This window comes from Oryza glaberrima, chromosome 1, assembly GCF_000147395.1.
Source record: "Oryza glaberrima chromosome 1, OglaRS2, whole genome shotgun sequence".
NCBI classification, from domain to species: domain Eukaryota; kingdom Viridiplantae; phylum Streptophyta; class Magnoliopsida; order Poales; family Poaceae; genus Oryza; species Oryza glaberrima.
The window spans coordinates 11891951-11909711 of record NC_068326.1 but is presented as its reverse complement, the minus strand read 5'-3'; the positions used below and the strand labels follow the sequence as shown (position 1 = coordinate 11909711).

The following is a 17761-nucleotide window of genomic DNA, read 5'->3' as shown; positions in this document are numbered from 1 at the left end:
TGCTAATTTTCCCTTTATTAATTGTGCTAGTTGGCAGTTAAAACTAATACTTAACGACCATCAACAACGGTTGATTTTGGCCTTCATCTCCAGCACTTCTCTACGGACTTGATTGTGTATTCTGACACTGATTGGGTAGGTTGCTTGACACCAGAAAATCTGTTGGGATACGCATAGACTACGATAACATAAATCAAAATTTTCTGTCGTGTAAACCAGGAACCATGCAAGTATTAGATCATAGATCGTTACCACTCGATGCGCTGTGCAGCGGAAGAAGACGCTGAGAAGTCGAAGGAACTCTCGCGAAGTAGCGCGCGTCGATGTAGAGGAAGTAGTCGATCGCACCGGCTCGACGTTCTCCTCCTCGTGCATTCTCCTCGCCGTACTCCCACGCCGATCAGCACCGCAAACCAGCGGCGCCTCTACCGGTATCCACATGTACAGGGATGGAACGCCACGCGCAGATGTGCTAGCACCCACGCGCAGCTAGGGTTTTGCTCGGGGAGGGAAGTGACGGCTAGGGTTTCTCACGTGATGTTATACCTCCGCCGGTCACGCCCCTCATGAATATATAGGATCCATCACTCGGGCCTCCAAGGCCCGTAGGACTCCTATTCGGATCCCTATCCGAATTAAGCTCATATTGGATCTCTATCCAATCCCCTTATTCCGGCCCATTAAGCGTGCGACCCTGTAGGTTCATATATACTCAGCTGTAACCCAAAAACTCCTTTTCGGTCCACGCGTCAACAGCGGCCCCTAGCAGGACGTATTGACCCACCGGGCATACATAAAGATTATATCGGCTGAACCTCTAGTGTATACTTGTATGAACCCCTTTACCTCACGATATCGATTAAGCTCAAGGCTAGATATGTGCCATCCTCTAATAGCTCAATCATTCACTCGAACCTGTTGATAGATTATATAACTTGTGATTGACTCCTCAATCACCTTTGGTATGGCCATGCACTTCCATAATCTACAACATCAAGGGGCCCAGAGATATCTCTTCATAGGAGGGGCAAATCCCATCTTGATTATTCATATCCCACTACATGTTTCATAGCATACCCGAAAACTACTTTTATAGCTACCCATTTACGGAGTAGCGTTTAGCAGTCCCTAAGTAAGCTGCTACACATGTTGAGAACCATGATAATCTCAGGTCTAAGTATTCAACACTAACACTAAATGAGATCACTGATGACACAACACATATGGCTCTTGCAGTGTCTCATGTTGGGTCTATCCAACAATATGTTCACCAACATGTGTCCACATTATTAATTTGGTATCTCTATACCATGATCCATGAGACATGATCATCAATTAATACATGTGCTGATCATATAAACATATTTGTTCCACATATGATATTTGATCAGGGATCCTTTAGAAATAGTAACAAACAACATAAAGAGTCTCATGAAAGAATCACATATTCATTAGCCAATAAGGAGTTATCTATTTCAAGGAACAATGTCGGATAAATATGTAAACATAGTATGTGATACAATAATCTCTATGATTGCCTCTAGGACATATCACTAACAAAATCATCATCGGGTTATATCGTGTTCCTTGGCGACAATTTAGTCTATTGGTCCTTCAAGCGTCAAAATATTGTGTCCCACTCCTGCGCCCAAGCAGAGAATAGAGCAGTGGGCAATGGTGTGGCTAAAATTTGCTGGCTTGGACAGCTTCTTCACGAACTCCATACCCCTCCGAGTCGTGCTACAGTGTTACACCGTGACAATGTCAGTGATGTTTCTCTCTCTACTAACCCGGTGCAACGCCAACACACTAAACATGTGGAGATTGATCTACCGTTTGTTTGTGATTGCGTCGCTGTTGGATCAGTTCGTGTGTTACCCGTTCCCACTACGTCCCAGTTTGCAAACATCTTCACCAAAGGGCTACCTAGTGCAATTTTCTCGGAGTTTCGGTCCAGTCTAAATGTCTGTTCCACCAACGTTCTGACTGCAGAGGCGTTAGATTGTGTTTATCTCTTGCCATCCTTCCGTTATCTCCTCCGGTATTGTTCTATAAATCGGTTGTGGTAGATACAGAAGGTCCGTGCCCTATATCTACTCTACCATATTGATAATCCAATCTATTCTGTTGTGCCTATCTGATAGTGCCAATGACGATCAGGCAGGATAAGATGCGGTTGAACACGGCACACCATCCGCTGAAGGAGCTCAATGAGATGGGAGAGTAGAAGAAATCACTTGCAAACCAGAGCTCGTCGATGAGGACACGGGCCGGGGAACCAGCCGTTGCTGTCACCATCCGCTACACGGTCCAGCGTGACGAGGTCGCCGTACTTGTCCGCGAGGACGTCACGCTTGATGCGGTAGCCCTGAGGATTCTCCTCAACGTGTTCATTCTTTTCTCCAGCCACGATGTAAACGTGGCACGTCTTGATCATGATCGTCGCCGTCCTCTTCGATGAGTTGTGCCATGTAGCTGGGACTGGGAGATGAGTCGGGTGTTGTTGCGGAGAGCGAAGGAGATCAAGCTGGCGCTCCAGAAGGCGTCCAACTTGAGCGCGCCAGCTTGGCGAGGCGGAACACGCAAAACGCGACGGAGATGGCTTTCCTCACGGTGCCCAGCCACCCAACCACGGGCATGCACTGGACGATGAGAAGGCAAGCCAAGCATACTGCATGAGGTGCTCGACTGGCGGCCGGATCTTTTAGCCGTCGACAATGATGCTGACGTCGTCGGCAGCGACAGGGGAGTTAACGGAGATGGAGATGGCGACGGCGCCCGCAGCCATGCCAGCGTTGCCCTTGATAAGGAGTATAGTTGGTCGAAAAGCCCAGGGCCAATGGCTCGGTCCACGGCATGGGGTTTTGGCCCGACGCAAGCACGACACGGCTCAATTGGTGTCATGCCCATGCTGGCCCGACATGACCGTTGGGCCATGCCTAGGCCTATTCCTCGGCACGATGGGCCAGCCCGGTCCAATATCAGGGAGGCAAAATAAATAAGGGAACCAAAATAGACTTATTCTCAAGCCATATAAGGCACATCCAAAAAGATGAGGAAAGCAAAATAGACTTATTCTAGCCATATAAGACACGGCCAAGGATATTAGAAAGGAAAAATAGACTTATTCTAAGGAGGAGCACAGTAAGCTTCCATGCCTTTGGGCCGTCCCTGCATGGACCGAGTCTTATTGGACCGTGCCTAGAATGTTGGTGCAGTCCGTGGACGAGCACACCGAGTGGCCCATTTGGCCATCTATAATGAGGAGGATGAGCACTATATGACTCAGGTGTATGCGGGAAAGCGTCACGGTGGACGCAGGGTTTCGTGTTGATTCACTATATGCAAAAACGCGCTGAGTTTACAGATATATATGCATGCAGATGTGTTGGTTTGGTGATCCTAATTACAAGGGATTAGAGTCCTATCCTCTATCTATCCGAACCAACATGCATCCGTGCATATCCATACAGAGAATGATAAGATATGATAAGATCTAACACTCCTCCTCAATCTTAACTCTTTCTAGGTTAAGATTGTTCTTGAACATCTCCATTTGTCTCACTGGTATAGCTTTTGTAAAACCATCTGCAACCTGATCTTTAGTAGATATATATGCAATTTCAAGCAACTTTCTAGCTACCCTTTCTCTCACAAAATGAAAGTCAACTTATATATGCTTTGTACGAGCATGAAAAATTGGATTAGCAGAAAGATACTTAGCTCCAAGATTATCACACCATAGCTTGGCTGCTCGAGGCGATTCTACTCCCAGTTCTTGCAACAAAGTCTGTACCCACATAATTTCTGCTGTTGCATTAGCCAGAGCTTTATACTCAGCTTCAGTACTAGACCTTGATACTGTAGCTTGTTTTCTAGCACTCCATGATACAAGATTTGGGCCTAAAAACACTGCAAAACCTCCTGTTGATCTTCTGTCATCTGGAGATCCTGCCCAATCTGCATCTGAAAAACCACTAACAAGCAGAGAGGGATTCCTACAGAACTTAAGACCTGTATCAACTGTATATTTAACATATCTTAAGATCCTTTTTACAGCTGCCCAATGAGTTGTAGTTGGAGCATGTAAGAACTGACACACCTTATTTATCGAAAAAGAAATATCTGGTCTTGTCAAAGTTAAATACTGTAAAGCACCAACTACACTCCTATACTGAGTAGAATCCTGAGGTCCAAGCAATGTTCCCTCATTTACTGATAGTTTTTCTAAGGTTGACAGAGGAGTACTGACCGGTTTACACTCATACATACCAACCCGTCGTAGAAGATCCGATGCATACTTCTCTTGACTAAGCATGAGACCATCCTTCACTTTATGGACCTCGATTCCCAAGAAGTAGTGCAGATCACCAAGGTCCTTAAGAGCAAAGTCCTTGCTTAGTTCCTGCAGAAGTGTTGAAGTTGCATCTGGTACAGAACTGGCCACCATAATATCATCAACATATATCAGAAGAAATATAGAAACCTGTCCTTTCTTATAGAAGAATAATGATGTGTCTGCCTTTGAAGGTACAAAGCCTAACTCACTTAACTTAGTACTTAACCTGGAGTACCAAGCTCGAGGTGCCTGTTTAAGTCCATAAAGAGCTTTATCTAATTTACAGACATAGTTAGGCATAGACTTCTTTTCATACCCTGGTGGTTGCTTCATATAGACCTCTTCTTCTAGGACTCCATGTAGGAAGGCATTTTTAACATCCAATTGTCTAAGACTCCAACCTCTAGAGACAGCAAGAGACAAAACTATTCTGATAGTAGCAGCTTTAACAACCGGACTAAAAGTATCCTCATAATCAATGCCATACCTTTGCTTGAATCCTTTTGCAACCAACCGTGCTTTATACCTGTCTAGACTGCCATCTGCTTTCCTTTTGACCTTATACACCCATTTACAATCTATGACATTTCTTCCTTTCTGAGGAGGAACCAAATGCCATGTCTTGTTTTCTATCAGTGCCATGTATTCAGCATCCATGGCCTCCTTCCAGTGTTTATTATTCACTGCTTCTTCCAGACTCTGTGGTTCACCAGAAGAAGTAAAATTTAGCCATTTAACAGTTCCATTAGTATATACCTTTTCTTTCCTGATCCCGCTTTGGAGACGTGTTTTTGGTCTGATCGGTGCAACAGCTGCTTCTGGCATGGCCTGATCAGTAGTCACATCATCATGCATGCCAGCCGATGATGCAACAGATGGCGATGTGGACGACGCTGTTTGTGGGGACGCCTGCACCAGGTGCTCCTCCTGGATTGGATTGCCATGCTGCTCAGCTGCCGACGCCGTCGCATCATCTGTCACAGGCGAAGAGTGCTCCGGCGACGCATCATACACCAGGTGCTCCTCCTGGATTGGATTGCCATGCTGCTCAGCTGCCGACGCCGTCGCATCATCTGTCACAGGCGAAGAGTGCTCCGGCGACGCATCATATGCCACACCATGCACGTCGTCCTGTGCACCACCATTTGCTGCTGCTGCTGCATTTTCATCTGCTACTGCTGCTGCATTTTCTTCACCGTTTGCTACAATTTCTTCACCGATTTCTGCATTTTCTTCACCAAACTGATCAGTAACATTAGGCGGATAATTAAGCACATGGTTATTCTGTTCTCCCCCTAATGAAGAAAGATGCGGAACCAAGGATGGTGGAAGGAGAGATATTTCCGCTCTAAGGCGTGCGCCGGCATTTGAGTGGAGTTCGGAGAAAGGAAAAATGCTTTCATCAAAGGTTACATCCCTGGAGACATAGACTCTGCCTGTGGCAATTTCTAGACACTTGAACCCTTTATGTAGGTTACTATAGCCTAGAAAAACACATCTCTTGGAACGGAAAGCTAATTTGTGTTTATTGTAAGGCCGAAGGTTGGGCCAAACAGCACACCCGAATATTCTCAATGCTGTATAGTTTGGTTTTTCCTTGAACAATTGTTCTAAAGGACATGCAAAGTTGATAACCTTGCTAGGAGTGCGGTTAATAAGGTATGCCGCAGCAAGAACGGCTTCGTCCCAAAATTTAATTGGCATAGATGCATGTGCTAGTAATGTGAGTGCAACCTCAATGAGATGTCTATGTTTTCGTTCAGCTGAACCGTTCTGTTGGTGAGCATAAGGACAGGAAACATGATGAGAGATACCTATCTTAGCAAAGAAGGTGTTGAGTTTTTGACACTCTCCCCCCCAATCTGTTTGAACAGCAAGAATTTTGTGACCAAAAAATCTCTCAACAAGAGTTTGAAACTCCTGAAACTTTTGGAATACTTCCGACTTATGCTTAAGAAGGTAAACCCAAGTAAATTTACTATAATCATCAATAAAACTGACATAAAACTTCTTTCCACCAACAGAAATAGGAGCAGGGCCCCAGACATCAGAAAAAATAAGTTCTAGAGGTTGACTTGACACACTTGAAGACTTAGGATAGGGAAGCTGATGACTCTTGCCCTTTTGACAGGCATCACAAATTGAGTCTTTATTTGCTACGGTAGAACAAGGTAAATTATTCTTGCTAAGAACTCTAGTGACTATGGGCACGGCTGGGTGTCCCAAACGACTATGCCATCGGGAGAAGGAAGGAGTTGTGGCGGCATGGACTTGCTTGGCAGGTGATGTAGGAAGGGAGTAGAGGCGACAGCGGCATCTCCCCTTAAGAATCGTGTTCCTTGTGGCTCGATCCTTTATCAAAAAATAATTGGAATGAACCTCAAGGAAAGCAAAATTATCCATAGCTAAACGATGAGCAGAGATAAGGTTCTTTTTCGCTTGAGGAACATGTAAAATATTTTTGAGATGTAATTCATGAGTAGGGGTATGAATGACAGAATCACCAATGTGCTTAATTTCCATACCTGCACCGCTTGCGGTGTGAATCTTGTCTCCTCCCTTGTACTTCTCCCGAACATCTAACTTGTCGAGTTCGTTGGTGATGTGGTCGGTTGCCCCTGTGTCGAGGTACCAATTGGTGTCGATGCCATATGCAGCTGCTGCAGCCGCACTCCTTTCATCAGGGACATAGGTCTCATCGTACCTATGCCAACACTCTGCAGCGACGTGCCCCCTCTTCAGGCACACTTGGCAGATGGGGCGGTCATTACCACCCCGAGTCTGATTGCCTCCAGTGCCGCGCCCACGTCCTGGAGTAGCAGGATTGCTGCGCCCACGTGTGCCACGACCGCCGCCGCGACCACGCTGAAAACCACCACGGCCGCGTGCGGCCGCGTTCGCCGAAGCATGAGCTTGCCGAAGAGCTTGCCTGTTCTCAAAGTTAAGAAGCTGAGAGTACACTTCCGCCATTGTGGTCGACTCATTGCGTGCCACAATAGCAGATACAACAGGTTCAAAATCATCATCTAGCCCATTCAGAACATAAGCGACTAAATCTTCCTCATCAAGGGGTTTCCCTGAACTAGCGATTTCATCTGCTAGTGCTTTCATCTTGCCACAATACTCAGATATACTCATGTTACCTTTCTGGGTATTGGTGAGAGTAAGCCGGACGTTGAGCGACCGGGCTTTGGTTTGTGCGGTGAACATGGCGCACACCTGCTGCCATGCCTGCGCCGCCGTGGATGCCGTCGCCACTTGGGTGAGAATGTCTCTTGACAGCGTGGAGAGAAGGAAGCCTAGGACCTGTTGGTCCGAGGCAAACCACTCCTGGTAGGCGGGGTTGACGATCTTCTCCGTCGTCTTGTCGCTCGCCGTCTTCTCGATCTCCATGGATGGAGCGGCGGTGGCGCCGGTGATGTGGCCATCAAGACGGGCGCCGCGTATCGCGGCCAGCACTTGCGCCGACCAGAGCGCGTAGTTTCCTTTGGTCAGTTTCTCTGAAACTTGAACGCCAAAGAGAGGATTGGTGGAGGCAGTGCTTGACGAGGAACCTGCCATCACGCCGGACTTGCAGATCACGCCGGACTTTGAGGCTCTGATACCATATATGACTCAGGTGTATGCGGGAAAGCGTCACGGTGGACGCAGGGTTTCGTGTTGATTCACTATATGCAAAAACGCGCTGAGTTTACAGATATATATGCATGCAGATGTGTTGGTTCGGTGATCCTAATTACAAGGGATTAGAGTCCTATCCTCTATCTATCCGAACCAACATGCATCCGTGCATATCCATACAGAGAATGATAAGATATGATAAGATCTAACAAGCACTATCCGTAGGAGGAGCCCCTCCAAAAGTTCTAGATGTCCGGGTTGTTGCTTCCCTTCGTCAGAGGGTTGCCATCGCACTCGTCATTCGGACTGCAATTATAGGGTTCTGATCGTATTTGATTGGAAGGCGGATCGTGTGTGTCAATTTTCCGCTAAATCGATAGTTATCTTCACCCTAACGGAATATTGGACATCCGATTGCTATCACATCGCTTATCATGAACACTGAAAAGAGAATTAAGCTCTCTTTGTGCCGCAACTTTCTGGGTTTTCTTCTTCTGAATCGATCTCAACAAAGTTACAATACGAACGGATGCTTAAGTAACAAAGAGGAGGCAACTATAACTTGGATCGTGCCATCCGGCCGGCATCCCACGATCCGTGATAACTCAACTATTGCAACCACTACGCGCGCACACTCCCCATGCATAATCTCAACCAAGTATCGTAGATTATTTGCTCAAACATACTCGTTTTGTGTACGTATCGTAGATTATTTGCTCACACATACTCGTTTCCCTACGGTATAATATTGCTTTGCGCCGCAGGCCTTGTGGTGATGCCGGCGTGCAGGAGCAGCGCCCACACGAGCGTGACGAACTCGCCGCCGCGGCCCATGGCCTCAACGTGCCCCTTGACGTTCTCCGACGACGCCACGTATAACACCATCTCCGACCAGAAATTCTCAAGGAACTGCCACGCCATGTCCGCGTTCACGCCGTCGCCCTCGCCCTTGTCGAACTCCTTCACCAGGCGCCCAACGATCACCACTCCGCGCTGCAGCACCTCGTCGCGGGAGCCGGAGCTTAGCTTCCGCAAAAGCTTGTCGTACCTGTACCTCTCCGGAGTATTGCCGTGACTGCCAAGCGCCGTGCGCACATCGGTCGCCACCTTCTTGTACCGTTTTTGGGTCCAAGCGGGGCAGTCCGGCAGAAGCTCCGGCACGGCCGCCACCAGGTACCCGCAGTAGTAGGAGCAGAGATGGCAGGCGACGATCTTGTTGTCCGGAGAAGTACGCGCGTGAGCTATCTCGAAGAGCCTAGTTGCAACGTGCCAAGCGAGGATCTTGTCGGTGATGGTGTCGAACTCGAACTGGAACCGTCTCAGGGAAGAATACCTCACCCTGTCGGCGTTGCCGCCGACTGGCCGATTCGCTGCGTCTCCTGCTGGTTCATTCGTCTGCAGGTCGTAGATGTTCCGGAAGGACCTGTGCATCGCTTCTATGACCCTCAAAGAGACACCGACAGACTCCATGAGGCCGGCGCGGCCGTAGAATTTCTCAGCGAGAAGCCCGTTTCGCTTGCGGAAACGGCGGGGCTCCAGGACCGAGTTCTGCCCGATTTTCTCGCGCCACCGTCTCGCCGGCCTGAACCGCCGCAGCACCGCGTCGAGCGCCGAGTGGACGAAGCGGAATCGGCGCCACGGCGAGTCGTGCCTGATGTAGTGGGCGAGCAGGGCCATCTTGGTCCAGTTGGAGCACACGTCGGCGACGATCTCCCATATCTCGATGAACACGACGGACAGCAGGAGGACGAAAGTGACGATGTAGTAGAACGCTTGCGAGCCGTCGAAAATCACCACTTGCTTCGTTCGATAGATCCATCCCACGGTGACAGCGCCGACGACGATCAGGGCGGAGAAGAGGTGGTTGAGCACGGCACACCATCCGCTGAAGGAGCTCAACGAGATGGGAGAGTAGTAGAAATCACTAGCAAACCAGAGCTCGTCGATGAGGACGCGGAACAACCGCTCGGCGCCGCCGCCACCCAGCCCCATGCCACCGAGCACGAACTCAAGGGCATTGGTGGAGCCTGCGTCGGCCAAGGGGTAGCCCGACAGCCGCCGGCGAAGGCTCTTGAACAGGGAGTAGGACAGGCAGAGGTCCCTGAGCTCCGGCCGCCTGGCCAGCAGCCCGTTTCTGTCCTCCGCCGCCATCTGCCACACTTTGTCGAGCGTGACGAGGTCGCTCTTCTTGTTCGTAAGGGCGTCGCCCTTGATGCGGTAACCCTTAGGAATTCTCCTCGACGTGCTCCTTCTTCTCCCCCGCCACTATGTAACGGGGCACACCACCGTGGTTGCCGCCGCCGTCTTCGTCGAGCTGCGCCATGTAGCCGGAGATGAGGCGGGCGTTCTTGCCAAGAGCGAAGGAGAAGCTGGCGCTCCAAAAGGCGGCCAGCTTGAGCGCCATCTTGGCGAGGCCGAGCACGCAGAAGGCGATGAAGATGGCCTTGTTGACAATGCCCAGCCACCCGGCGACCGGGATGCACAGGTAGATGAGATAGGCCAACCAGGCGTACTGCGCGAGTAGCTCCAAGGGTGGCCGCACCCTCTGGCCGTCGATGCTGACGTCTCCGGAGGCAGGGAAGGCCGCGGACATGGCGACGCCGGTCGACGCCACGTCGGCGTTGCCCTTGATGAGGATGATGAGCGCTATCCACAGGAGGAGCGTCCACATGTTCTGGATGTCTGGGTTGCTCTTCCCTTTCGCCGGGGCGGTGCCGTCGCATTTGCTCTCCGTGCTCCTCCGCAGAAGGACGGAGATGATGGAGGAGGTGAGCGGGAGGAAGATGGTGCAGGCGCCCAACATGACGAAGCGGATCGCCGGGTGGCGGAAACGACGGCCATACGTGCTCAACGCTACCAGCAACACGGCGAACACGGCGGCCGTGATTATTCCGGCATGGACGAAATCGTCGGTTGACAGCATCGTACGATACGAATCTAGCCCCTCGTAGGCAAGGCAGTAGGCAGGCCGCAGGGGCCGTCGCTCTGCGTGCTCTTTGCTAGTGTGATCAAGCTTATCCCAATGACTTATATATATACACAAGGTACATATGCACTGATGTACCATGGGAAAGTTCAAAGAACGCGTGTATAGGCTCACCTAATTCGCAGGGGCCGATTCACCTCCTGGACAAGTCGGGCGACTGCCCTGGTAGGGATGGCAACAGGGCGGGTCGGGGACGGGTTGTACTGGAATGGCCCCGCCCCCGACCCCCGATTTTTCCACCCGGCCCTGTCCCCGAGTAGAGATTCAAGAGGTAAATTAGGCCCCACCCCCGACCCCTCTGGGGCCCCATATTGGGTAGTATGTCCATCCAATCAGAAAAAAAAATTCAAGACAATGATATAGAATTCAACAAGAACACAAATATTTCCATGCTCCATCATTCCGTCCATGATCTAAATGCATAAATGACCACAAAGTTCATAAATACTTTGACACAACAATTCATTCAATACACAAACAACATTTCACCAAAATAGTGAAATATCTCTCAGTGCGTTTCACCGCGCATGTCACCTATGCCGCCCACTCGCCACGCCTGTCCCCTCGCCAGCCGCCACGCCTGTGCGCCGAGCTGCGCCCCTCGCCGCACCCGCCTGTGCGCCTCCCCGCGCGTCGCTCGTGCGTCATCCTACGTGGGGAGACAGGAGGGAAAGGGAGTCTGGAGAGGACGGGAGGACGGAGGGGAGAGGAGGGGAGGGAAGAGGGCGACCGGCAACGGCGAGATCGCAAGAGGCAGAGAGAGAGCGGCGAGATCCAGAGAGGGAAATGAGAGGCGAGAGGGAGTGCGCCTCCTCCGCCTGTGTGGCTGCATGGGGCGAACGGGAGAGGATAAGCTAGGGTTAGACTGTTTAGTTTTTGCTTATATATCTCAGATATTTTATTAAGTTGGGCTTGTTGGGTCTTCTATGGGCTACATTTGAAGGGGTAATATATCCCCTGGGGCCACGCGGGTTCAATGTCTCCCCCGTCCCCTCCTCGCCCAAATGCGGAGCCCCTCCCCCAACTCACACGCGGGTTAGAAATGGCCTCCGCGCCCGCCCCCGTAGGGTCGGGTCCCCACAGGGGACCTGGCCCCGTGGGGGAAATTGCCATCCCTATTGTCGGCTTTACAGCGCCGAATCATGGGAGAAAAGAAACAAATCCTGATCAGATACTAAACAAACTTGCCTAACAAAGTAACAATAAAAAAGAAAATTACTATACACTGCCTAATTAATAGATAAAATTGAGCTGCAATGTTGTGCTCTTCTCGATTCCTTCTTGATCTTGTTTTCTTCAAGTTAAGCTTCCATCAGCTGAATGTCTCATTTTCTTAACCGAATTTACTGAAAAATCTTACCAAATTTTGGTGTTAAATTAAAATTCCAAAATCCAGAATCAGGGAAAAATAGCCACTTACTCTTGTATACTGCATCCGTCCCAAATTACAAGCATAGATGGCCAAAAGGCCCGAGGCCCGATGGCCCGGCCCACGGCACGGCGTTTTGGCCCGGCCCAAGCACAGCACGGCCCGTCAAGGGTCGGGCCCGTGCCGGCCCGACCCGACTACCGGGCCGTGCCTGGGCCTCTCCACCGGCACGTTGGGCCGGCCCGGCACAGCCGGGCCGGCACGGCACGATGGGCCTCAGGCTAGGCCCGACACATAAACAATAGGGAGTAAAAATAGACATATTATATGCCATGGTCGAAAGAATAGGGACGTAAAATAGACTTATTTTAGCTATATATATGTCAACCCAAAGAGGAGGGACAGAGAATAGACTTATTTTCACTATATATAAGCCACAGCCCAAAGAAGAGGGACGGAGAATAGACTTATTTCGCTATATATATATTTCACGGCCCAAAGAGGAGGGATGGAATATAGACTTATATAAAAAGGCACGATGGACCACCAGCGCCTTCGGGCCGGCCCGGCACGGCCCGACGGCTGGTGGGCCGTGCCTGGGCGGGAGGCTCAGCCCATGGGCCGGCACGGCCCGATCGGGCCGTGCCAACCCAATGGCTGGTGGGCCGTGCCTGGCCGTGCCTGGGCCAGGCCGTGCCGGGCGGGCCAAAAGGCCATCTATAATTACAAGGTCTATATTTTTTATACGGTTTTCAATGACATACTTTGACCATTAATTTATTCCATGTTATGTTTCCAATTAATATCATATTAGTATTACATGAAAGTACTTCAAAATATAAATCTAGTGATATAGTACATAATAGTTAGCATAGATATGATTATTATGATTATTAGTCAAAAGTTATCGAGTTGATTTTCTAAAAAAGAGGGCGCCGTATAAGTTGGAATGGAGGGAGTAACACTCTTTTCTTAAGAAGTGTGGAGATATTAGTTCATATTATGGTCACAAACATAACATAATGATTTTTTTTCCTCTGCAACAAAATCTAAATATGACCTATCATGAGATGCATATTGTAAAAACTCAACCTGCAATGGTTGATTCAATTTGTTTTCACATTATTAACAAAACCTATCATTATCTACAGATAATTTGATACGTCTTCACCTCGACAAATCACCTTAGCCACCTTAGATACAAAGGTTTGTTGTAGGTGTGGAAGTCAAAGATGCAGAAGTGTGTTGTTAGATGGCCAGAGAGGGGTCATCGGAGGCTTTCGTTTTAACAAAGATAGATATGATGGTCTAAATGATGGTTTTTACCGTTTTAAGTGAAAATCGATTGCCAAATATTTTTATTAAAAATGTAGTCAAATAATTGCCCTCTGGTTTAAGTATAAATTAGCAGTAGCGCTATTCCGCGCTCTATAGCATGGAATATTATTTCCAGCGCCGCACAACGCCCTCTCCTTCCGGTTTTCCCCTTTTTTACCACCCACCTTTCCTCCGCATCCCACCTTTTCTCGGTTCATTTACCACTCCACCTTCCGTGTTTCTTTTTTTCTTTTCCGTCTCTTCCGTGCTTCATCAATGGGCCTTGTAAAATATTAACCATCCAGATTTTTCTGTTTTTCGTTCCTTCTCTGTAGTTTTTCTGTTTTCGCGTTTTAATAAAATATTTACCATCTAGTTTTTCTTTCCGATTTTTCCGTTTTTCTAGTATCTCTGAACGTTTCAAAAGTAACGAATTTACTCTGTGGAGTTTTTCATTTATTCCCAGTCTCCCACATCTGCTCATTCAAAAAGTAACAAATTTACTCGCATGAATGCGTCCACATCGTACGACTCCATACCTAGATGGCCGTAAAAGAATTACTACCACGTAAAAGAATTACTACCAGCTTAGTAATTCTTTTACCAATATTATAAATATTGTTTAGATTTCGTGGTCTGTGAATAAAACAATTACTATCTTCCTCTCGATATAGCCCATGATTTCGTAGACACCGTGTAGTAATATGTTTACTGATGTGTTCAATACACAGTATAAGAGCAAAAACTAAGATTTCGTGGTCTACGAGTAAAACAATTGCCACCTCTTCCTCTCGATATAGCTATGATCTCGTAGGCACCGTGTAGTAATATGTTTACTGATGTGTTCAATATACAGTATAAGAGTAAAAACTGATACTAATAGTATTGTTGATCTATATCACAAAATAGTCGTATGAATGAAAAAATTACACACTCAATCACACACAAGCGATAAAATTACTTACAAGTGAATCAAACTAGAAAAGAAAAAATGATTCAGCTAAAAATCCATCTGGTTGCTTTGCTGGATCTTGCTATAAGAATGAAGAGTACGGTCGTCTTGTGACTGGTAGTGGAGAGGGCAACCGGGTGGCAAACAGTAGTCGACGATGGAATCATGGAAGGATGTAGCGGTGTGGTATAGACATGAGCTCGACGTTGCGCAGTAAGCATGCATCATCTAGCAAGCATGAAAAAAATACAAAAACATTCTCGTTCATGCCAATAGAGATGACGAGCAAAAGAAAAATAGCAAACAATCTCCATCACCGGTGGACTCCACCCTATCCTCTGCGGCCAACCATATGGAGCACGATGTGCAAATGTAGAACATGTGCAGCCATCAATTGAGATCATGTAATATTGGAGATTGCACGTTAATTTGATTTGCAAAAAAAAAATTGGGGCTTCATGCGTGAAGTTGAAGGAGAGTATGCAGATGCAAATCAGAGTGTCATTTCCTTACTTGCTTGTTCTATCAATGTCGCCGACGTGGAGCAGCCGCTGGTTGTTGCTATTGGCCCCAAGTGAACACCTCCTTGCTGGTTAAGGTGCTACCTAGCGTCCGGCAACGAGGTCCAAAGCAGTGCTTTCGCCTCAACCGCCGTCGGCCACTGCTCGCCGGCCACCGCCATCAACTGCCACGGTGTCATCATCCTCCTCCATGGTGTGTCACCGATCTATGGGCTGGGATGGTGGATCGATTCAGATCCGAAAAAAAAAAGAAAAAAATTAAAAGAAGTGGGGGCGAGAGTGGTTGGTTGGGTATAGGAAAAATAGAATATATATCGAAAACAGAGAAGTTGTTTTTATCGAAGTAAATCATTTACTCCGATAATGGTGGGAGCACGATGTGGGACATGGGATGGGATCGGAAGCAGTGGAGTTGTTTTTATTATCGAAGTAAATCGTTTACTCGAATAAAGGTGGATGGTTGAGGCGCGCGATAGGAGTAAATCATTTACTGCGACATCGGTGGAGTGGGATGACAAGACGTGGGGAGGGGTGAGTCTGGGCTGATGCATGTTTGGCGCTTGTAATATTAGGAGCGTGTTGCACTCCTAATAGTAGTTCTAATAAACTAGTCAATATATATCTTAATAAATTGTTAATTTAATGAGTGTAAAATGTAATTTTGTAAACTTTATATTCACACACTGCGTTGTTTGAAAAAAAATGAGTCCACTTGCTTAAGGAAAAATATCTTGAATTATTAATTTAATGGGTATAAAATTAATGGTGTACACACATGTGTGTTGTGATTGTTTTGGGGAGGGGGAGTCTTCTGAGGCTTTGTTTTTCAACAATGGATAGATCTTTATAGTATAAGTAATTAATACCATGGAAATCGATGAGCAAAATTTTTTATTAAAATAATAGTTTGGTTTAAGTATAAATTAGTCAACTAGCAAAATGCAAGTGCATTACAACGGGTGAAAACAATCTATCTATTATATTATAAAGATGGCTTGAAAATGACGCAGTGTTTGCTTTGACCGCATAAAAATTGTTACATTAATTAATAGAAAAAGATAATAGTTGTATATACATCATACAATGATTGTATTTATAGTAAATGTCACAAAACTACAATTATTTTGTTAAATCGAATCATGTTTTTAAAATATATTGTATAAAAACTAAGAATTGCAAATATATTTCTATAATTAAAATATGTTGCATAAAACAATAATTGCAATAAAGAAGTACATGTAATTCTCTAGTGATGCTTGCGTGTGACTTTCTTGAGTTAGGGTAGAATCATCGAGAGTTTCCATGGTATTCGGTGCACCGTACTCTCTGAGTTTATTTGCTCCGTGAATCATAGTCGAAAATACCCATTCTTGCTCATATTTCTTATTCTACGAGTGGTAGGGTGCACCATAATATTCAAAAACTGCTTCTTTGTGCCGTCAATAGAGTGTTAATTCGTGAGAGTAGCTTGGAGGTACCGACGAGAGTCAGTGAATAGAACACTTGGTTTGATGGTGTGATGGAGCTTCTAGGTCCATTATAATTTCGACATTGAATATATATGTCAGATATACTCTAGAATTAGCAAACTTCTAGTTCGCGATGTCAGTCATCTTCACTTAAAATTCCCGCAAATAATTCCAATATATTTTATGAAATTCTATATATTTACCACAAAGATATTAATTAAAAATAATAAAAGCATTAAAAATAATCAATAATCATAAATGCGATAAATAAATTTCATCATCATAAATAACAGAAATATAATTTCAGTGGATTTTGCAAATATACAATGCCATTCAATCAAATATTCCAAATACATAGGGTCATTTGTGTATTTTCTAGAAATTTCAGGGTTTAAAACACAAAGTTTCCAATGCAAAGGAATATGCGAATAATTTTTGGAAACCGCAAGGTCCTATTTGCAAATTATCTGGAGATTCTTTTTTTTCTTTCCTTCTTCCTTATCCTTCCTTCCTTCTCTTCTCTTTTCTTTCCCCTTCTTCCCCTGATGGTGTCAGCGGGTGCAGAGGTCGGACGGGCTACTGTACGCGAGCGAACTGCGAAAGAGAGTTTGTATGATGTGGATACCAAGCGAATGAAATTCGTAGAGTCCGTGTGGATATCATGTACATCATTGCCCAGATCATCCGATTCTATTCGTATTACACGACACATCCCTGGGGCATATTAGCATGATTTCAAGTCAGTCTACACACATGCTCATACATTCTATCAAAAATACCTTTGCAGTAATGCATAAGAATCAATTTTACTTTCAAAAAAAACATGACAACCGAATAAAAGATGATCGAACTTGTTGATTTTGTCCGTCATCAATTCCTGCTCGACTTGTATAAAGCTGGACGACAAATCGAGCTCGTGTTTGAAGGCCTCATTGTTTGATTTATGCTTATTCCTATAAGCCAAATGTTAAATTTTAGAACTTAATTTTGAATTTGACTTTTTGGTTTTTATCGTGCTTTATTTTACATCATTTACTTTTGAGTCACTAAGAACATGTATATAAAACATTTACACGCAAATAATCTTTTATTCAATAATAAGTGATTCGGATAAGCACATGAATAAACGAAAAAATGGGTTGTGATTATTTATCCACCGATACATATGTACAAATTATATTGGCTCT

At 46.4% G+C, this 17761-nt stretch overlaps 1 protein-coding gene and 1 non-coding gene across 2 annotated transcripts; both read right to left on the bottom strand.

Moving 5' to 3' along the window:
• Window positions 1-7272: 7272 nt before the first annotated feature.
• On the bottom strand, window positions 7273-7411 carry LOC127760900 (small nucleolar RNA Z247). The gene has a single exon (XR_008015175.1). It is a non-coding gene; the product is annotated as a small nucleolar RNA Z247 (small nucleolar RNA).
• A 1161-nt stretch (window positions 7412-8572) lies between these two features.
• LOC127760590 (uncharacterized) lies at window positions 8573-10341 on the bottom strand. The gene has a single exon (XM_052284873.1). It carries the CDS (start codon window positions 10109-10111, stop codon window positions 8696-8698), a length of 1416 nt encoding a protein of 471 aa, XP_052140833.1. The 5' UTR covers window positions 10112-10341; the 3' UTR covers window positions 8573-8695.
• Window positions 10342-17761: the final 7420 nt, after the last annotated feature.

Excerpts from the sequence above, each read along its gene's own strand:
- LOC127760590 (XM_052284873.1), bottom strand. The coding sequence starts at position 10,111 with ATGGCGGCGGAGGACAGAAACGGGCTGCTGGCCAGGCGGCCGGAGCTC.